Source organism: Saccopteryx leptura, chromosome 1, assembly GCF_036850995.1.
Source record: "Saccopteryx leptura isolate mSacLep1 chromosome 1, mSacLep1_pri_phased_curated, whole genome shotgun sequence".
NCBI classification, from domain to species: Eukaryota; Metazoa; Chordata; class Mammalia; order Chiroptera; family Emballonuridae; genus Saccopteryx; species Saccopteryx leptura.
Genome location: NC_089503.1, coordinates 35,688,649 through 35,708,713, shown reverse-complemented (window position 1 = coordinate 35,708,713; position 20,065 = coordinate 35,688,649). Strand labels below are relative to the sequence as shown.

At 34.3% G+C, this 20,065-nt stretch overlaps 1 protein-coding gene across 2 annotated transcripts in view; it reads left to right on the top strand.

Annotated features, from left to right (window-relative positions):
* The window catches only part of LUZP2 (leucine zipper protein 2), a 470,561-nt gene extending 453,185 nt beyond the window's left edge, over positions 1-17,376 (top strand). For both annotated transcript variants that reach the window (XM_066364200.1, XM_066364208.1), the window contains exons 10-12: positions 2,501-2,593; positions 13,175-13,261; positions 13,948-17,376. In XM_066364200.1, coding sequence (XP_066220297.1) covers positions 2,501-2,593; positions 13,175-13,261; positions 13,948-14,052 — 285 coding nt within the window. In that variant the 3' untranslated portion in view covers positions 14,053-17,376. The remainder of the gene's footprint in view (positions 1-2,500; positions 2,594-13,174; positions 13,262-13,947) is intronic.
* The last annotated feature ends 2,689 nt before the right edge of the window (positions 17,377-20,065 follow it).

Here is a 20,065-nt window from a genome sequence, read left to right as displayed (position 1 = left end):
ACAGAGACATTGGCCATTTCATATTCCTGCTTCAATTATCCAGTGGACTTCCTTTGGCTACTAAATGAAGTACAAACTTTGTAGCTCAATTTTGTGGTTTCCCTCTACCCTGTAACATTTTTATCATAATCATACTACTGCTGTCTTCTAAACTAACAGGACAACATCTTACTCTTCTTCCTAAATATATTTTCTTTTTTTTATTAATTAATTTAGTTAGACAATTAAATTTAACAGGGTGACATTGGTAAATCAGAGTGCATAGATTTAGAGGGAACATCTCCACATCCTTTGTGCAGTAGATTATGCTGTGTACCCATCACCCAAAGTCAAATCATCTTCTGTCAACCTATAATTTGTTTCTCTTTAAGCCCCTCCCTTTCCCCTCCATTTCCTCCCCTTTCCTCTCTTCCTCCTCCCCCGTAACCACTGTACATTTACCTATTTTCTTATAGTGTTTTTCATCATCTGAAATGCCCTTCCCTCATTCTTGCCTTAATCATTTAGAGACCCATTTAAAGATTACCCTTTCTATCACACCTTTTCTTATTACCCCAAATGGATTAGACATCTGTCCTTTCAAAATATATACAGCTCTGCTTGTGTCCCCTTTCATTAATCTGCTTTATATTAGAACTATTTATATAAATAATAATCAAATTATGTAAGTTTTATGAACAAAAACACATTTCTCATCTTTATATTCACTAATGCCATGTAACCCGGAGAAATGACTTATTTGAAGACACTTTCATTTTCCTGTTTAGTATTTTTCTTATTCCTAAGGAAGGCACAAAGGGGAGATCAAGAGACAGTGGTCTTAAGAAAGACCACTTAAGGAGAGAAAGAGGGAGTAAGATGGGGTGACTTCTGGATCTTGCATAACTCAGTCAAACTTCTTTAAGTATAAAAAAAGAGGAATTTTATTTGTTTTACTTATTTATTATTATATATAAAGCCTAATATCTGGGTGACTTGATATAGGAATTATTTTCATTAACTAACATGCTTAATTTTTATTGTTTTTCTAATGTATTATGTTTTATTAATTTTTTATATTTAATATTCTATTAGTTTCATTAAGTACATTTGGGATTTTTTTTATAAAATTATTATTTTTATAAGAATGTCCCTCTGCTAAGGACTACAACTGCTATGGAAAAACAGAGCAATATTGTTGCAGGGGTCTCAAACTCGCGGCCCGCCCACCAATTTTGTGTGGCCGCAGACTGGCCCGCAGACTAATCCACGAAGTTTGATTAGTCTGCGGGCCACACAAAATTGGTGGGCGGGCATGCGGCCCACGGGCCGCGAGTTTGAGACCCCTGGTAGAGTGTAGCACAGAGAAAACCTGAATGGGTTTGAGTACTCTGACCAGACTCCAATGATTAGAATCCTCTTTTCTTGTCTCCTGTGTCTATCCTGAGACCAAAGTTTCAGATCTAAACATGTTAGCACTCACTGACCAGGTGTGGCACAGTAGATAGAGTGTGGATAAGAGGGCCCAGGTTTGAAACCCAAGGTCACTGCCTTGAGCATGGGCTCATCCAGTGAACAAACACAGGTTCACCAGCTTGAGTGCAGGGTCATCGGCTTGAGCGTAGAATTATAAACATGACCCCACGATTACTGGCTTGAAGTCCAAAGTTGCTAGCTTGAGCAAAGTATAATTGACTTGACTGGATCCCCCAAGCAAGAAACATATGAGAAAACAATCCATGAACAACTAAGGTGTCACAATTACGAGTCAATGCTTCTCATCTTTCTCCCTGTGTGTCCTCTCTTGTTTAAAAAAATAAAAAAATAGCACTCACTAGTTTTAGTGCTATAATAATACCCTCACAGATTAATGAGCAAAGCAATATATTCAAATTAGTACTGCCAAAAAAACATTCATTTGAGTAGATAATCTTATATCAGCCTTGAAGAATATTTACATATAGTAGTTATGGTATATTAGTATACCAGGTCCCTCGTCAGAACCTGAAAAACTGCTTTTTTATTTTACATTATTTTTTATTTTAGTTTTCCTCAAGAAATGACTTTTAGAATCATATTTTGGGTGTCCAGAGGTATAAAGAAACAATCAGTTAGTAAAGCATTAGCATGAATATAGTCCTCTGCGCAAATTACAATGAGATGTTACAAAACATTTTTTTTCTTACTGAAAAATATAAGGTGTGTACTTAGTATTTCTCAGCTCTACTGGAAGTTAAAGAGAAAATAGAAGATTTCTATTTTTGTTAAGTAAGATGCTTAATATAATCTCATTGGATATCACTAATATAAAGTTGAGTAGAAAATATTTCCTTTAATATTAAAGGTAAGAATTTTTAAAGTACAAATTTTAAAGTCTCATGTATACAAATTTACATGTTACTTTTTTTGCATGTGATGTAGCCACTGTAATGTATTTCACAATGTCATATGAATTTATTTGTTGAATCTATTTCCTCTCTCTCTGTCTCTCTCTTTCTATGTTCTCTCTTTCTTTCTGAAGCCTGAACAAAGCACTCCTGGCAGCAATGAGAACTCTCAAGTTGTAACAACAAAGGAAGAAAAACGGAATGTCCCTGAGTGCAATTCTGAAAATGTAAGATTAACTAAAAATAGTTTTTATAGTATTCTACCTGAAAACAAGAACATAAGCATTTTAACAATCCTAGTTTGGGCCATATGAAATTTACTACTTAAATATACTATCTACTATCTAAACACTTTAAAAAGCAGATGTTCTTTGGTTGTGAATCAGGTAGGTGTTCCAATAAGAAACATAACCAGATGCCTAAGAGCACTTAGTGAACTCAAGTTTTCAGATATAAAGAGGATGACCACACATTCAGCGGTGTGCTCATTTCCAGAGCCACATGACAGAAACCTGTTAAAATATAAGGTCTACCGGAAAGTAGACAAGTTTCGACACATAAGCACATGTTTATTTGGCACATGTGTGCCTCTCTATTTTTATCACTTAATGTATACATACTGACGTAGCAAATTAACTAAACAAAGTTGATTCACGTTAGTCTTATGTGTGAAGCGATAGTGTACCCATGGCTACTGATAAAGTTCATTTATGCCACTGTAATTTTTATGAATTTCAACAAGGAAGAAATGCTACAGAAGCATGTCTGTCACATCCACCATATTCCCCGGACTTAGCACCCTCCGACTATCACTTGTTTTTGTCCTTACAAAATTTTTTGAAGGGCAAAAAATTCAAAAATGAAGAAGATATCAAACAAGCACTGGTTCAATTTTTTGCATCAAAAGATAAAACATTTTTCAAAAATGGGATATACAAATTGCCCTCATGCTGGCAAGAAATCATTAATAATAATGGCAATTATATTATTTAATAAAGTTTATTGACGGTAAGAAAAATTTGTATTTTGTTTTATTCCAAAAATGGACAGAACTTTCTGGTAGACCTTATATTAAAAGCAAAAACAGACACAAACCAAGCAAACAAAATCTCAAGGAATGTGGTTTTACAGAATTTTTCCCATAATGCAACTAAACCTAACATTATAGAGAGATTACATTAGAGGAAGGGAGATTCTTAACATGATAATAGGAAACATGGACCTTTTACCTTGTGGGTTTTATTTAAATTATAATAAGTGTAGTGAAATTTTAATTCTGAAACATTGGCACAACTACAGATTTATCATGTCTGGATTTGAGAAACAGCAAATGACGATTGTGTTGAGTAGAGTCTAAGTTAGGCCTCAAGACTAGGTAACAGAATGCAAGTATCTATTGAAACTATTTATAACTGAAAATAAATCAGGCTATAGCAATAAAGAAAGTCAAAATAAAAACATAGGTTAACCAAGTCAATCTCTTTTTCTTTTATTGGCTGCGAACATGACCTTAGAAATATGAATTTATCAACAATTTGCTTTCGTATCTTTGTATATTTAAACACATACTAAAGCCACACAATTTAGAACATATAAGGTTAATGAGAAATAGACATGATACTCTACAATTTACTTCCAAGCGAGGAATAAGGCAAGAAGATTTGTGGTAGGAAGGAACACTTTGCTGTAGTTTGAAGGACAGATGGATCTCTGATGGTGTGAGCAAATGTGCAGAGAGAAGACAACAATAACATGGCTAGAAAATTGAATGCAGAAATGGTGGGATATGAGCCAAAAAAGATAATTTTGGACTTAAGGGTGAAGGGTCCTGGATTTCTAAGATAAGGAGTTTTTCTTTGAATTAGGGACATAGTTAAAATTTCCAAACATTTGTGTTCAATTAAGTAATAAGATCATTGGTTAATATTAAGAAGAGTGTTTTTATTTCTCGATATATTTTCTTAAAAGTAACAAAAATATTTAGCAATATATACTCATATCAAATATTATATAGCTGAAATTAACACAATTTATATGTCAATTATATCTCAATTAAAAAAAGAGATTCGTGGGGGCTTCTGGCCTGCACCTTTACAGGTAATGCCTAGACTTGATCCTCAAAGGTCTCCTACTCTGAGCCCTTTCTTCAGACGGATTCAGTTACCTTACCCCTGCCTCTGTACCAAAAGGGTGTGTGCCTTGAGCAAATCATTCTTGTAATGTGGTGGCCAAAGCTTCTGAAAGAGCCAAACAAAGGGACTTCAGTAAGCTTACCAAGCCTGTTCCCATTGAGGCAAGCTTGAATTGAGAAGTTCTATGTGTTTTTGCTAAGGTTTCAAAAGCAACATTCTGGTCTACTTTTCCTACCAGGAGTAAAACCTGATCAAAACCATAAACTGTTTTTTTTTGTTGTTGTTATTGTTCCACTCTCTTTCCACTTTTGCTGTCCTTCCTTATTATTGACAACTCCTCTCCTATCCATAAGTCCCATAAACAGCTATCACTTTGGTGTGGAGTCCCTTCAAAAAGCTGCCTCCACTTGCACTAACATGAATGGTCTCTGTCTAGATTTTAGCCCTTGGACTCTACTTGCAAGACATTACATTTTCTAGCACAGAGAGTGTTCAGTAATAATGAATTTTCTGCTTCTTCCACTCTGTTACATTTGCATTTTAAAGAAGGTGATAACCAAATAAGGCTCTGTAATACTAGTACTGAAAGATAGTGGTGTGGTTTTTGATAGTGGGTAAGGGGAATTCATCAGAACCATTCATTTGTAATAGAGCCAGTCCATAAACACGGCTGTCTTTCCATTTATTTGTATCTTTTATAATCCCTTTAGCAATGTTTTATAGCTTTTCATTGTACAAATTTCACCCAATAGAAGTCAGACAAAGACACTTAGGAAAATGATCTCTGGTTGCCTTGGTGCCCCTTATTTTTTTTTTTCAGGAGACTTAAAGAAATTGCCCAATGATTAACAGTATTATTGGACTATCAGTTTGGGGTATGTTTAAATTACCTTGAAAACAGCGTTGCTTAAATGATAACATTGGAGTCACGTGGAGAAAGCAAACAATGTACCTGCTTTATCCCACTTTCCCGCAGTTTGCAAATGTACCTCATATTGCTTAATAGCATATCAAGAGTTAAAGACAGTGAGCATTTTGTTTTAATTTTCACTTAGAGATTAAGACTTACTATTCAGTGCAGATGTGTTTCACATTGATCTCAACTGCAATAGGCAGCAAACAATTTTTCACAGTGTTTTAAGAAAATAAAAAACGATGGCTTATGTTTAGTACTGTGAGTACTTGGTCAGTCTCTTGCCATTATACTTGCTCACAAGTCCCTGACCAAAAGGAATTCATACAACAGAAAAACAAGCATTGTCTAAGGAAGTGACAGGAAAAAGTGTACAGAAATAAATCCTAGAGCTGGGGTTAAAAATTATGCCAACTCTGTCATTTTAAAACAATTTTGTCACATTTAAAAAGTTTGTTTGCTTATTATATCCAATATTCATTGTGTGACATTTGACAGCCCTAATAAGTTGTTGGCAGAAGCATGGTTAATAAAATTTTCTGGGCAATTCATTCCCTGCTCTAACTGGGCTGAGACCACCACCTACCAATGTCATTCTGGGCTAAACTCCATTACACCATCCGAAGAGGTTGGCTTCATACAAGGTATGTTTTATTGAGCTACTGTGGCATTTTTCTTAAGAAGTAGGCATCCATCCAGATAACGTAGATTGTTCCTTAAGGTCTTTAGAACAATTAGCTATAAATTGCTTTTCACATTAGATATAAATGTCCATGTTTATCCTCCTATGACAATTAATTTGAAGAATAAAAAAATGTGAACTTAATTTTAATTTCTTATCAGAAATAATATAAAACCTAATAATGTTTATTAGTTTGATAAATAAAAATAGCTCAATAAACATGCTAATATTTATTATAAAAAATATTGGCCAAATATAGATATGCAAGTACAAAACTTAATCTGGTCAATAATATCTTCCCTGAAAGACATAATGGCTTTCTCCTCCGGTCCCCATCATACTTGGTTTACACATGCATTTTATTTAGATCCATTCCATCTTGCACGTTGATTATATAAGATTCTCATTTTGCACTAGATTATATGCAATTTGAGGACAGAGACTATGAATATTTGACAAGAAAGGAGACAAGAACATAAGATAGAGTAAAACCAAACTATTTAATAAATGTTGTTGGGAAAATCAGATAGATCTGAGCAAAAAGGTGGAACTAGACCACCTCCTCATACTGTATCTTAATTAAATAAGCAGAGTGAGCTGTCAGAGATCTTTTGTGTTGGTAGCATCTTAAGTTGATTTTCCAGTTATGCGTTTGCATTAATTATTTTGAGGGTTTTTAAAATGTTTTAGAGAAAGGTAGTAAGAGATATGCAGTAAGTCCCTAAGTTACAAACATTTGACTCACATCTCATACTTATGAATAGAATGCCGTAAAGGCTATTAGTAATTAACTGCTGTTGAACACCAGTGAAAATATCATAGTTACTTGACTCCCATGGCAAAAACTAACCAATAAAGACCTTATGGAACTAGAGGATCAGACAATAGTCTTTAGGGAAGAAAACAACAACATAAAATCTCCAGAATCAAAAAGTTTTCTACAAAAGAGTTTGGTGATGCTTTTCGTTTCATTGAAGCAGGAATGGCCAAGTTAGAGGAGCAAGATCCTGATACAGAGAGGTTTACTAAAATTTACTGTACAATTACTAAAGGCCTCAAATGCTAACGGGCCCTTTATGAAGCGAAAAAGAGAAGCTCTGTACAAACCTCCCTTGATGCCTACTTTAAGAAACTGACTCAAGCAGTTTCTTAAACCTTGACTTTCTAACACCAAGAATCAAACCTTGACTTTCTAACACCAGTCTCATCCTCTCCAACAAGTTCATCATTTTCTTCATTATCCAAGAATGTTTAAGGTTTGTTTTTGAAAATGTTTAAGTATTTATATGTACAAAAATGTAAAAATAAATACTATGTTAAGACAAATATCTAAGTTGTATTTAATAGGTAAGTGTACTTATTCCAACTTATCTACAAACTCAATTTAAGAATAAACCTACAACAGTGGCCCCCAAACCCCCAGCCACGGACCGGTACCGGTCCGTGGGCCATTTGGTACTGGTCTGCAGAGAAAGAATAAATAACTTATATTATTTCCATTTTATTTATATTTAAGTCTGAACGATGTTTTATTTTTAAAAAATGACCAGATTCCCTCTGTTACATCCATCTAAGACTCACTCTTGACGCTTGTCTTGGTCACGTGATACATTTATCCATCCCACCCTAAAGGCTGGCCAGTCTGTGAAAATATTTTCTGACATTAAAATGGTCCATGGCCCAAAAAAGGTTGGGGACCACTGACCTACAGAACCTATTTCCTTCATAACCTAGGGACTGCCTGGGTATCAGTATATAGCATTGTGTGCCCACCACACGAAAGGGGCGAGTAAAAGAAAAAGGGGGGTCAAATATAAGGTGCTGAGAGATGATTTTACTTTTGTTTCTTTTTCTTTTCTTTATGACTCTGCCACCAAAATCTGTAGATATTATTCAATGATTAGTTCCATTATACTTCTCACTCTCTGATGCTCTCTTTTATATGTCCTTGTGTATGTCTTTATTTCTGCTTCCTCCATTAGAATTAAGCTCCAATAAGTGTAAAGATCTTGTCTATATTTTTCACTGTTTTATTTCCAACCCTGTGATAGTGCTTGGCTTGGCTCAGAATAAGAACTCAATAGGAAAAATATATATATATATATATTGAATATATTATATATATTCTTGCTAACCATGCTTCTCAATCTGTAACATAGATTTGCTAAGTGAAGAGGGTTTTAAGAATTTCATGATGTGATTTCCAAGCCAGCTGCCCTAGAAGTAGACCCATTGGTTTAATTTCATATTAAATAATTGTGAGTATAACTTCAAACCAAATTTTATTGAATAACCTTTAAATATATAAACACAATTTTGCATAACTTTGAAACCTCTATTTTCTCATCGTTTTTTCTCCCAAAGAAATATATCAGTTGTATTTTTATTATTTTTTTATCTGTAATGTCAAAAGGGAAGTATTAGTACTATATTTTTATATCCTTTTAAGTAAGCACACATTTCTCTATTTTCTTTTCTTCTCTGCCTCTCTGCCCTATCTCTGTAAGGATGTCAAGCCTATAAAGAGTCTTTTTATAAGAGTTTCTTTGAGCCAAACTGATGACATATGCCAAAAGAACAAAATCTCAAATATTCCAGAGAATAATAGTTTTGCAGTTTCTTTTTATATATTTGGAATTAAAAAGAAAACATAAGATTATATGAAGATGGGAGAAAGCAAGGTGCAGAAGAGATTATGTGCTTCCTTGAGGGGAGTTATGCATTGAAGGGGTCTGATAAAGAGGATTACTCTAGCATTTCAAATGTGTATTAACCTATATGTACAAGTACAACTTATGTCCTGTTTAAAGTAAATGTAAAGCCTTAACTAAAGAAGTTATGTAAGTCTGGGGCATGACAGCCCACCGTGACCTGCCCTGTTAGGAATTTACGGTCAGATCACCCTGTGAGGTTACTTTTGGTTACTAGACTTGTCAGATTTATTAAAAAAATTTCCATTGACCTCCCACTCCTTTTCTCTTTATCTTTTATGTGTGAGAATTGCATGACTGTTGGTTGTGCAGCATAGTTTATATTTGTTTGTGTGTGCGTGTATACAGTTCCATAATACATAGTCTATTGTACTGTTTGTTCACTGCCTCAAGTCAAGTTTTTCCATCGTCATTTATCCCCCCTTTACTCTCTCAACCTCTCCCCCTTTCGCTCCAGTAATTTTAGTGTCAGTGCATTGTAATTGTTTGCTTATAATCATTAATGGCAATAATAATAATAATAATAATAATAATAATTGTGACAGCCCAAGAAGGATAAAAAGAATTTTTATTATCTGTTAATATTTGGGGTAAATATTTTTATACATTTTTAATTTAATCCTCAAAATACCCCTATGATAATTACCCCCATTTTACAGTGAAATAACCTGAGATACAGAGATAAGTAACTGATCAAGTTATTTGCTCAAGATTACTACTGATAAACATCAGAGCTAAAACTTGAAGGAAAGACTGTTTTACTCCAAAGCACTTTAAACTATTTGACAAAACTACATTTATACTGCAATATGGCCAATTCTTTTTGCCTTCATTGACTACTCTCTCTGGGATTTTTGGCAATCTGGGTGATTTTGCAACTAGACTGAGAAAATTCCACAATGAAACCACTTATTCTCACCAAGTTAATGCTTGCTTCATCAACAACTATAAAGTTAAGACGCCTATGAAGGCATGATACCTCACATTATTACCCTTTTGCCCTTTATCTGCTGTTTCTCTGAGAAACACTAAGAATTTTATGAACCCCCATGTCATGAATTTTCCACAATGCCTGTGAGGCAGAGAAAAAGGAAACTTAGAGGTCCTGTTCATTATTAGATCAAAGTATCAACAAAGATTTGAGCTGTCTTCCAGCCACATAATATTTTCTTTAATGTTGAAATTTAATAAGTTTTCATTGTTCAGATGATCAAAGGCTTGTCTCAAATATTCACGAGGCTTGCATTAATGAAAGCACACACTCCGCTGAAAATCCTGCATGATTTTTCGCATGACAATGACCTCCTAAAGTGATTCTCCACACACACAAAAAGTTTTTGAGGTCAAATAGATTTGGGAAATGCTTATATCAAATCTCCATCTTAGAGATTTTTAAGGCATTTGTGCATTATGCATTATGAAGAAATCGATTTCACTTTTTACTGTGCATTTGAATTACTGGAATGCTGCTTAAAAATGCAAGCTCCAGACACATATATAAGACTGAATTATAGACTGAATTATCACCCTTGAGTATTACTTTTTAAATAATCACCTTAAGTCATTATGTGGACAGATCATTCAAGACCAAAGCTCTAAGAAATTCTGTTTTGAAAGTGCTGAAAACTATTTTAAATATAACTGATTAATGTTCAAATAAACTCTTTTTTTCTAAACTTCTAGGAGCTATGATTTGGAAATTCTTCACTCTACTGGTTGATTTCTGTACTTATCTTGTTTTTTGAGCTTGATTTTATGTACTTACTTTAGTTAACTTTTGAAAGGCTGAGCCCTGGCCAGTTGGATTAGTGGTAGAGTGTCGGCCCAGCGTGTGGATGTCCTGGGTTCTATTCCTGGTCAGGGCACACAGGAGAAATGACTATCTGCTTTTCTATGACTCCCCCTCTCTCTTGTCTCTCTCTCTTCCCCTCCCACAGCCATGGCCTGATTGATTTAAGTGTAGCAGCCCAAAGCATTGAGGATGGCTCCTTGGAGCCTCTGCCTCAGGCACTAAACATAATTCAGTTGTGAGCACAGCATGGCGCCAGATGGGCAGAACATCAGCCCCAGACGGGGGTTACCAGGTGGATCTTGGTTGGGCGAATATGAGGGAGTGTGTCTATCTCTCTCCTCTAATTTGGAAAAGAAGGAAAAAGAGAGAGAGAGAGAAAGAGAGAGAGAGAGGCTGAATGCTAGTAAAATAAAAGCAAAGACCAGTTATGTTATTATTGATACAATAAGAACTGACTAATTATAATTCTTCCAAAGTAATTTTAGATTCTATGTTGAACTCAAACCATGCCACATAAAATGAAACAACTTATTTCTTAAGTAGTATAAAAGATTCCATTGTACATCTGCCTAAAATTCTTGAAAAGAAGCTCATCAAAGTTTTGACTACCTATTTTATTATTATAGTTACAATCTTACTTTTCCACTACCTTGTAGGCTTATTTAGAAGAAGAAATGGTGTGTAACCATTTTGAAACTCTATCAAATATAGCCTAAATTTAATCCTTTGAAAATATCAGACATATATTAAAATTCTCAGAATTAAAATATCTTTGTAGCCAAAACCTGTTTAATTTATTATTTATTCAAAGACTATATATCAGTCACTTGCTATTTGGCAAGCATCTAGCTACTGTCTAGGCCTGATAAACATCGCTTCTGTCTTTAAAGAACTTGCAACCTATTGAGGAGCAATACATGCTTATATGTATTGCAAGCAGTGTTAAGTGCTAAAATTTGTATATTCATTGTACCTTTAGAACAGGAAAGAATTACTAAGTCTATTAGTGGTAGAGTGATGTTCTAGGGAGGGAATGAGTAACTAGTTTTCAGGAAGTTCCAGTGAAGAGAGACTTTTACTGTGGTGAGGTGTCCTATCCAGAGGTATAGGAAAGTAAGGTAATATGGTGTATGTTCAAATAAGGGCAATGTAATGTAAGAATAAGAAGTGTTTAAAATAACTTTGTTCTAAAATAGCTTTGTTATAAAATCTGAATGGAAATATTTTAAATTTCTTAGGCAAGCTCTTTAGTTATCACTTATTTGTAGAATTTACAGAATGTTACAGTTCAAAACCAGCTTACGTATCCTCTGTTTGACACCAAGGAAACAAATGGACTTGTTCAGTGTCAGAGCAAACTGGTGGGCATAACTATTGTACTTCTAGGCTCTGCTTCATACAAGGAAAGGATTTTGGAAAATACAAAAAATAAAAAGGAATATGTTACTACACGAAGTGATTTTTATGGTTACTTTAAAAACGTGTGTAAAATATAAGGAAAGAAAAAAGGAAAGAGAGGAGGAAGGATAAGAGATAGTAAGGAAAGGAAGATGGAAAAGAGGCACACTAAGAAGGAAAGGAAGAAAAAGGTGAGAAATAAGGAAGGAGAGAGGGAGGGAGGGAGGGAAAATCAATATTATGAACTTAGTTTTAATGGAAATGAAACCCAATTGAAGTACACTGCCAGCCAATCACTTTCTTCAAAATACCTGAGGCTAATAAGTAGATGAGATGTCCTGGTTAATAAAATAAAGCATAGCCTGATCAGGCGATGGTGCATCGAACTGGGATATAGAGGACCCACATTTGAAACCATGAGGTCACCAGCTTGAGTGTGGGATCATAGGTGTGACCCCTCAGTCGCTGGTTTAAACCCAAAGGTCACTGGGTTAAAGCCCAAGGTTGCTGGCTTGAGTCCAAGGTTGCTAGCTTGAGCAAGAAGTCACTCAGTCTGCTGTAGCCCCCAGGTCAGGGCACTTATGAGAAAGCAGTCAATGAACAACTAAGGAGCCGCAACAAAAAATTGATCTCTCTTCCTTCCTGTCTGTCTGTCCCTATCTGTCCCTCTCTCTGTCTCTTTCTGTCTCTGTCACACACACACACACACAAATAATAATAATAAAGATATTATACCTAGAAATATAGTAATTTTTAAGGTATTAAATCTATTTTGCTAGACAGATTGATGATCATAATGTTTAAACTGCTTTTTGAATCGCAATATTGATGTTCCTGCAAGCATACAGACCACAGAAATGGATATCTTAGAGGTTAGGCACACCAAAAAGTACTGGTTTTGTAATTTTTTCTTTTTCTTTTCTTTTTACATAGAAAGAACTTTGCATCGAAATTAAACTTTGCTGTAGTAATTGACTGCTTTAATTACCACTAAGTTCCCAAACCCATGGTGAATGCACAGCTGCTTGAGATCCCATTCAAGTTGTGATGATTTTGTCCCAAGTTTGCTTTTTCAGCTTGTCTCAAGGTGAAGGAAATATATCAATGGGAAGAATTCAAAGGATTTTATGGTCACCTTCCTATATTTAATTTAATTTCATTGACCTATTTTTCATTGCAGCTTTTACAGGAGGACAGAACATGTTTAACAAAGCGTAAAGAAAATCCCCCAAGCAATAGCACTGGAGAACCAGAGCCTACCCAACAGGTATTTTTGTGTTGGTTTATCTTGGTTATGACAAAAATCACTTCTTGAGTCCATTTGGCTCCAAGATTTTTCTCTCTCACTTTAGCTGAAGCAGGGATGTTTTATGGACAAATAAAAGTTACTTGTTTACCTAATGCTTCTGGACCTTTCCGTGACCACTATGCCTGCCACTAAGTGTTCAGTTTTATTATTTGAGGTCCTCAGAAGAACAAGAGTGAGGGAAAAGTCCCTTTTCTCCCTCACAACCAAGGAACAAAAGATTTGGAAAAGCAGAAGAGGTTTCCCTCACAGAAACAAACAAACACAACTCAGGAGCTTAATTCTGAACTTCTTACTTGTACTGTTCTATATGGGACTAAAACTATTCTATCATAGCAATTCTTAGGTTTCATTTTACTTACCTAAGTTTTTCAAATTTGAGGTTAGATTAATTAAAGTTGAACGTTTTGTTCAAAGTTTTCTCAAAAGATTTTGAAAAATCTTGTAGACAATATATTAAGAATTTTCATGAAGTATCAGTATTAACATATTTACATTTATTTTGTTTTTGTCTGGCATTACTTTTCTGTAAGATATGTGTTGAGATGTATGAATTTAAATTACTATTCTATTACACTCTAATTTTGATCTAATATATGTTTTTTTTATTCTGACTCTTTTAATTGTCTTTTTGTATCATTTGGCAGAAGTTGCAAACACCTCCTTGTACTGGATGTGAAGTAGAAAAAATCCAAGAAAAAGAATTTACCAACTTTGAAGGAAGGGCAACTAAAGAAGAAAAAATACTGTAGATACCAAGAAACTTTGTTTAAAAAAATCCATTTGCTATTGTCTTCATCTCCTTTTCAGACCACAGGCTTGATGGAAATACTAAGTTTTTAAATCATGCAACTTTTTTACAATTTTATGTACTTTATAAAGTAGTCTGCACATTTTCCAAAAGATTCTAGACCAATTATAATCCTTAGCAGTAATCTAATTTAAATGAATATTCTCAGTCATGAATAGTCATTGTCATCAGTAAATTTCCCAATATCAACTGGTCTGTGTTGAACTTGAATGCAATATAACATTTAATTCTTATGACTCATTTGAGTATCTAGTACTTCTATGGTCTAGTATGTTTAATCAGCTGAAGGACAATAAAATGTTTTGCATCCTCAGCATTTTTAGAATCCAAATTGCCATCACTTCATAAAAGAAAAATTGGTCACACTGGGTAATTGGAGCCATGTTCTTCAAGTTTGGAATCTGTGTCAACCTAAATATAGTTTTTGAGAGTGTTTATTGCTCTTCTAATTATGTTGAACCATGACTAAATTATATAAAGGCAACTCTGTCAGGGATTTAAACAGTTAACAGAATTCATTAAATGTGGTTAGTATAAGGTAGACAGAATATCTAAATAAATGACTAAATTTCTGACACAACTGATTAGATATTTTGACATTTTATAGACACATCCTTATGATTATCTTCGGGAATTACTCCAAGTTAGAAATCAAGTTATTTGAAATAGTTGGCATAATTTTTTATGTGAAATTTGGGTAGTAGAATGTGAGATGGAAAGGAGGTTTCAAAACACAAATTTGAAAGCAGATAATATTGATTTTCAAATGAGGATTTGATGACAGTAAAATCACCATGAAGAGCCAATAAACCCAGATTTGTATATCTTGACAAAAAAAGTATTATTAAAATAAAACAAGGTTGTGATAATCTTTGAAGTTGTAACACTATGTAGGAATATCACCGATCATTAACTCACTCCTGAATAATCTGAACATCACTCACAAACAAGAAGAATGGACACTTGAATAATTACCTGATTAATAGGGTGATTATAACATCAAACTTACAGACTCAAATTAATGGGTTATATGATCAAGTGTACTTTGCTGCATCAAATATATACATAAGCCCATGTGCAGAAAGCATATAGAACCGTGGGATTTAAACAATGGGTATGGCAAGCACTGGAGCACTGAATTCTGGCAGGCTGTGTTAGAAATACTTAATCAAAAAAATTATATATATATAAAATTTATTTACTCAGTAGATGAAATTAAATTCAGGGACATAATGACACACTTTTGATCACAATAACACAGTCAAAGAAATGTAGTGATTTGGAGAAATGGCAATCAATCCTTAACAATAAAAGTAATATTGTGATATATTTATGTAGCTGTTGTATTTACAGAAAAAAAAAAAGACAGTGCCATTTATCAGCATGTTGTAGATCACAGGCTACCTAAGAAAGAAAGAATTAATTTTATAGATGATTCATAGTTTTCAGATGAAATGACCATGATAGAATACAAGATCAAGGTCCAAAGTTTTTGCTGACTTCTTGCTCTAAAAATGTAATTCTACATTTGGAACATGACTAGTTTCTCAAGTCCTGTTGTTTCTCATTTTCCCACTGTACCCATAAACCCTCACCATCTCCATAAGTTTATGAAGGGGAAGTAGGTAATTTAGTTTTAATTTAGGTTCATTTCCTACTCTCACCCTGTATCCCAGCTTAACTCCTAGACTCTCTGGATCTTGTGGAAGGTTAATCACTTATTTCACCTAGTATATTATACTTAGGAGACATATTTGAAACTAATAAAATTAGAATTAAGCTAATATTTTCTCAGATTTTTTTAGTATATCATAATGAAAAATGAGAATTTAGCTTAATATTAATCAAATTTGAACAGTTTATTTATAAGTTCTTTTTTCTTCTATGCTCAAAATTTCTATCCCAGTATTGATAACATAATCAAGTTGGTTATCTTAATTACTGTCATGACCAAGTGGGCTTCAATTGAACTTAATGTATATACTTTTTCTTTAATGATAGATAGCATTATGTGTCCTGCTGAGTTTCCTGTGGTATATTCATTGCATTATTTGTTTCAAAACAAAAGGAATTTGTAGCAGCAGAGCTCTATAAATATTTTTTTAAAAATATTCTGAGAGCTCCTTTTAATAGTTAAGAATACTTTCTTAGTATGTTCTATGATTTTACTCTAATAAATATGTCTTGTTTTTCTTAATCCTTTAATTGCTTTAAAATAGCATCAGGGAGGTTTAAAATATATGTGTGGCTTTTGTCTATAAGAGAGGTGCTATTTCTTATTATTTTTATTAATTAACAACTCAATAAACAGAAGGTTGTTTTTGAGGAATTAACATTCATAGCTTAACTACCTTTAAATGGAAAAAAAACATTAACCTGAATGTTGTCTATAGATAATATGAATTATATTATGTACCTATAATAATAAGCAGTGAAATATTTCTTATTTTTGCAGAATAAGAATAGATTTCTATTGAGAAACAAACATGCCTTCTGATGAAATATCAATATAGGGATTACCAGAACTGTAAAAATTTATTTCTCTCTAGTCATTTTAAAATATATAATAATCATGCTATTATTCATTTTAAGTTAGAAATTTTTTTTGGACTTTGTGTTACCTTTTATAGTTATTAACTGTGTAAATTGAACTAGTGCCTAAAATGTGTAAGACCTAAGTGAATGCTGACTATGTTTATCCAATGCCAACAATCTCAGCCTAAATGTGAAAACTTCAGTATTTCATCTCGATGTGATTTTCTGTGTGATCTTAAATCTCTGAACAATGACTGTATTAGATACCTAACTATTTCTTTCATTCTTTAATTATATATTTAACATTGTAGTGCTGTTTCAGACAATTCTGTTTTTTAAAATATACTGGACTACAAGTCTAAGACAGTTATTTGTGAAGAAGACATTTACTCTTTTAGATTGACAATGTGGATAGCTGGATTAAAACCATATCTGTGAACTCTGAATAATGGAATCTTTTATTTTTATAGTTTAGGGACTGTAATTAAGTACTAATTGCAGCAGAGGCTGAAATGTTATTGACACCATAGAGTAGGGTGAGCTGGCCAAACTTAGAGACTAATGAAAACATGTATCTGTTTACTTAGGGGACATTTTCTGTTATGTGTACAGTCTTAAACCTCCCCAAACTATTTCTTCACCTGGATTATGTACCATAGTATTAATGACCAAGTGATAAAGGATAAAAGGTACTGAAAGATGGCCTATTTTTCCTCAATAAAGATTTGTTACCAAACCTACAATGTATATTATTCTACATAAACTAGTTGAAAAAAAAAACAAATATTAATAGTAAAAATAGCACTTGTTTCTGTGTATCTAGATTTAAGAACCATCCTAAAATGTCATCCTGGAAGTTTCTTCAATCTCTCTATGCCAGTGTCCCAGAAATCTTTTATTTAGAGTGTTTTTCTTAGAAGAGTTTGATGATGGCACAGATTTTTGTCTTTTTGTTTGTGAATGAGTTTCAAGTGCTGATAACTAGCTGCCTCATAGAAAATATTGAATGAATGAAATCAGAACCTGAAGCAGCAAGGGAGAAAGAAAAGGAAAATAAAGGGAGCATAGTAGGATGACAGGGAATCATAAGACCAGTCTACTAGGAAGAGAAAATAAACATTGTCTTTATGGGTTTTGCTGTTGTTCGTTTTTTTTAAGGCTTTTTTTTCCTTTACCTTTTTCCCTGAAAGTTTTATGAATGGACCTATAGCTGTGATTTTAAGCAGAGTAGATATGACAGCGTTGGATGAATTTTGGAATGCAGTTGAACGTTACAGACATAATTCACAAGGCATTTCTGTGTTTTTAATTGGAATCCGACTTTGACATTCACCCGGACTTGTGCAGGTCACTCAATTCCTTTTAGTAGTAGTTTCTAAGCTCTTGGACCTTACATAGTTGGACTTAAGTCAGAGATTTTCCCCCTCTTTTCTTCTGAGCCTAGTCCTTTAGCAGATATAGCTCAAAGGCTACTGAGGAAGTACATGAACATTAGAGGATGGGGCTCTGATTCTACAAACCCTCACCCTCAACTAAAGTATCTGTTCTTTCCTTTAAATTTATTTTTCAGTTACAGTTTACAGTCAGTATTTTTTTTTTTTTTTTTTGTATTTTTCTGAAGCTGGAAACGGGGAGAGACAGTCAGACTCCCGCATGCGCCCGACCGGGATCCACCCGGCACACCCACCAGGGGCGACGCTCTGCCCACCGGGGGGTGATGCTGTGCCACTCCGGGGCGTCGCTCTGCTGCGACCAGAGCCACTCTAGCGCCTGGGGCAGAGGCCAAGGAGCCATCCCCAGCACCCGGGCCATCTTTGCTCCAATGGAGCCTTGGCTGTGGGAGGGGAAGAGAGAGACAGGAAGGAGGGGGGGGGTGGAGAAGCAAATGGGCGCTTCTCCTATGTGCCCTGGCCGGGAATCGAACCCGGGACTTCTGCACGCCAGGCCGACGCTCTACCGCTGAGCCAACCGGCCAGGGCCCAGTCAGTATTATTCTGTATTAGTTTCAGATTACAGTAAAGTAGCTAGTACTTTAAAGAGTGGTCCTCCTCTTACTTCAAGTACTCACCTGGTGCCATTTTGTATTTATCTCGATACTGTTGGCTACATCCCCTATGCTGTAATACACATATTATACAACTACAAATTTGTACTGCTTAATCCCTTTATCCAGCCCTCCAACCCGCCTCCCTTCCAACAGCTGTCAGTCTGTTCTACAGTATCTATTCTTTTATATGCTCTTTTGTCAGGTTTGCATATTCTGCATATATACATACTTTTAATAGGGTAAGGGAGTCCAAAGTCCAATTTCAAAGTGATTTGAATGTCAGTCAATAAGATAATCACTATCACCCCTTCTTTCCATTTGTTCATTCAGTAAGCCAGTCATTCTGCCATTCTACTTTTCCATTGAGAATTTAGTGATAAGCAAAAGAATTAACTGAATACTAACATTGCACTTAACGTGCTGGTCATCTTTAAGATAAAGTGAAGGAATTAAGCAAAGAAAAAAAAACCCTCCTAGGCATAGGCAACAGTATGGTGATACCGGAGGAATAGGGGGAGGTAGAAGAGAATAAAGGGGAGATTAATGTGGATGGGAGCAAACTTTACTGGGGGTGGTGAGCACACAATACAATATACAGATGAGGTATTATAGAACTGTACACCTGAAACCTATATATTTCATTAACCAATGTAACTCCAATAAAAAAATTTAATATTCTCAAGATTAGTTAGAACTTATTACAGTTACCTTTATTTCACAGATATGGAAATTGAGGTAGAAAATGTTAATAAAATCCTGAGATCATACAGCTGGTAAGAGGATGAGATAGGATATAGACCTGACAAATGAGTTGCTGAAATCTGTTTACTTAACCATTTCACCACACTTTCTCTACTGCAGAGGGCAGAGTTCTGTATTTATGAAGCTTACCACTTAGAAAAATGACAACCATTAATGAAGGAGGTACATAGATACAAAGAAAGGTGAGGGTTGTTTTATATTATACCATGGGGAAGAGAGAGTGAAGTATCGGGTAACTTGGTTTGTAATGGTTTCATTCAGAAAATAATATTACACTAAGATTAATAAATAATTATTTTGTATAGGTGTTCAAAATCTCAAAATTATAGGCATTATTCTAGCAGTTTCTATATACATTTATGCTTTCTGGCATTTGTGAACATTTTAGTTTATAATAGATGCATAAGTTAAGTATATGAATATTATCATATGTTTACATCTTTATCCATGTATGTACATGCCTATATGCATGTATTCATGGATATTAAATTAGCAAAACATGCATATATCAGTTGAATGCTTTTTTTTCCCTATCCTGATCCATTCCTATGCACATGATTCATGTTGTTTTAACAGGAATTCTAAGAGCACAGTACATAGTTGTGTATGT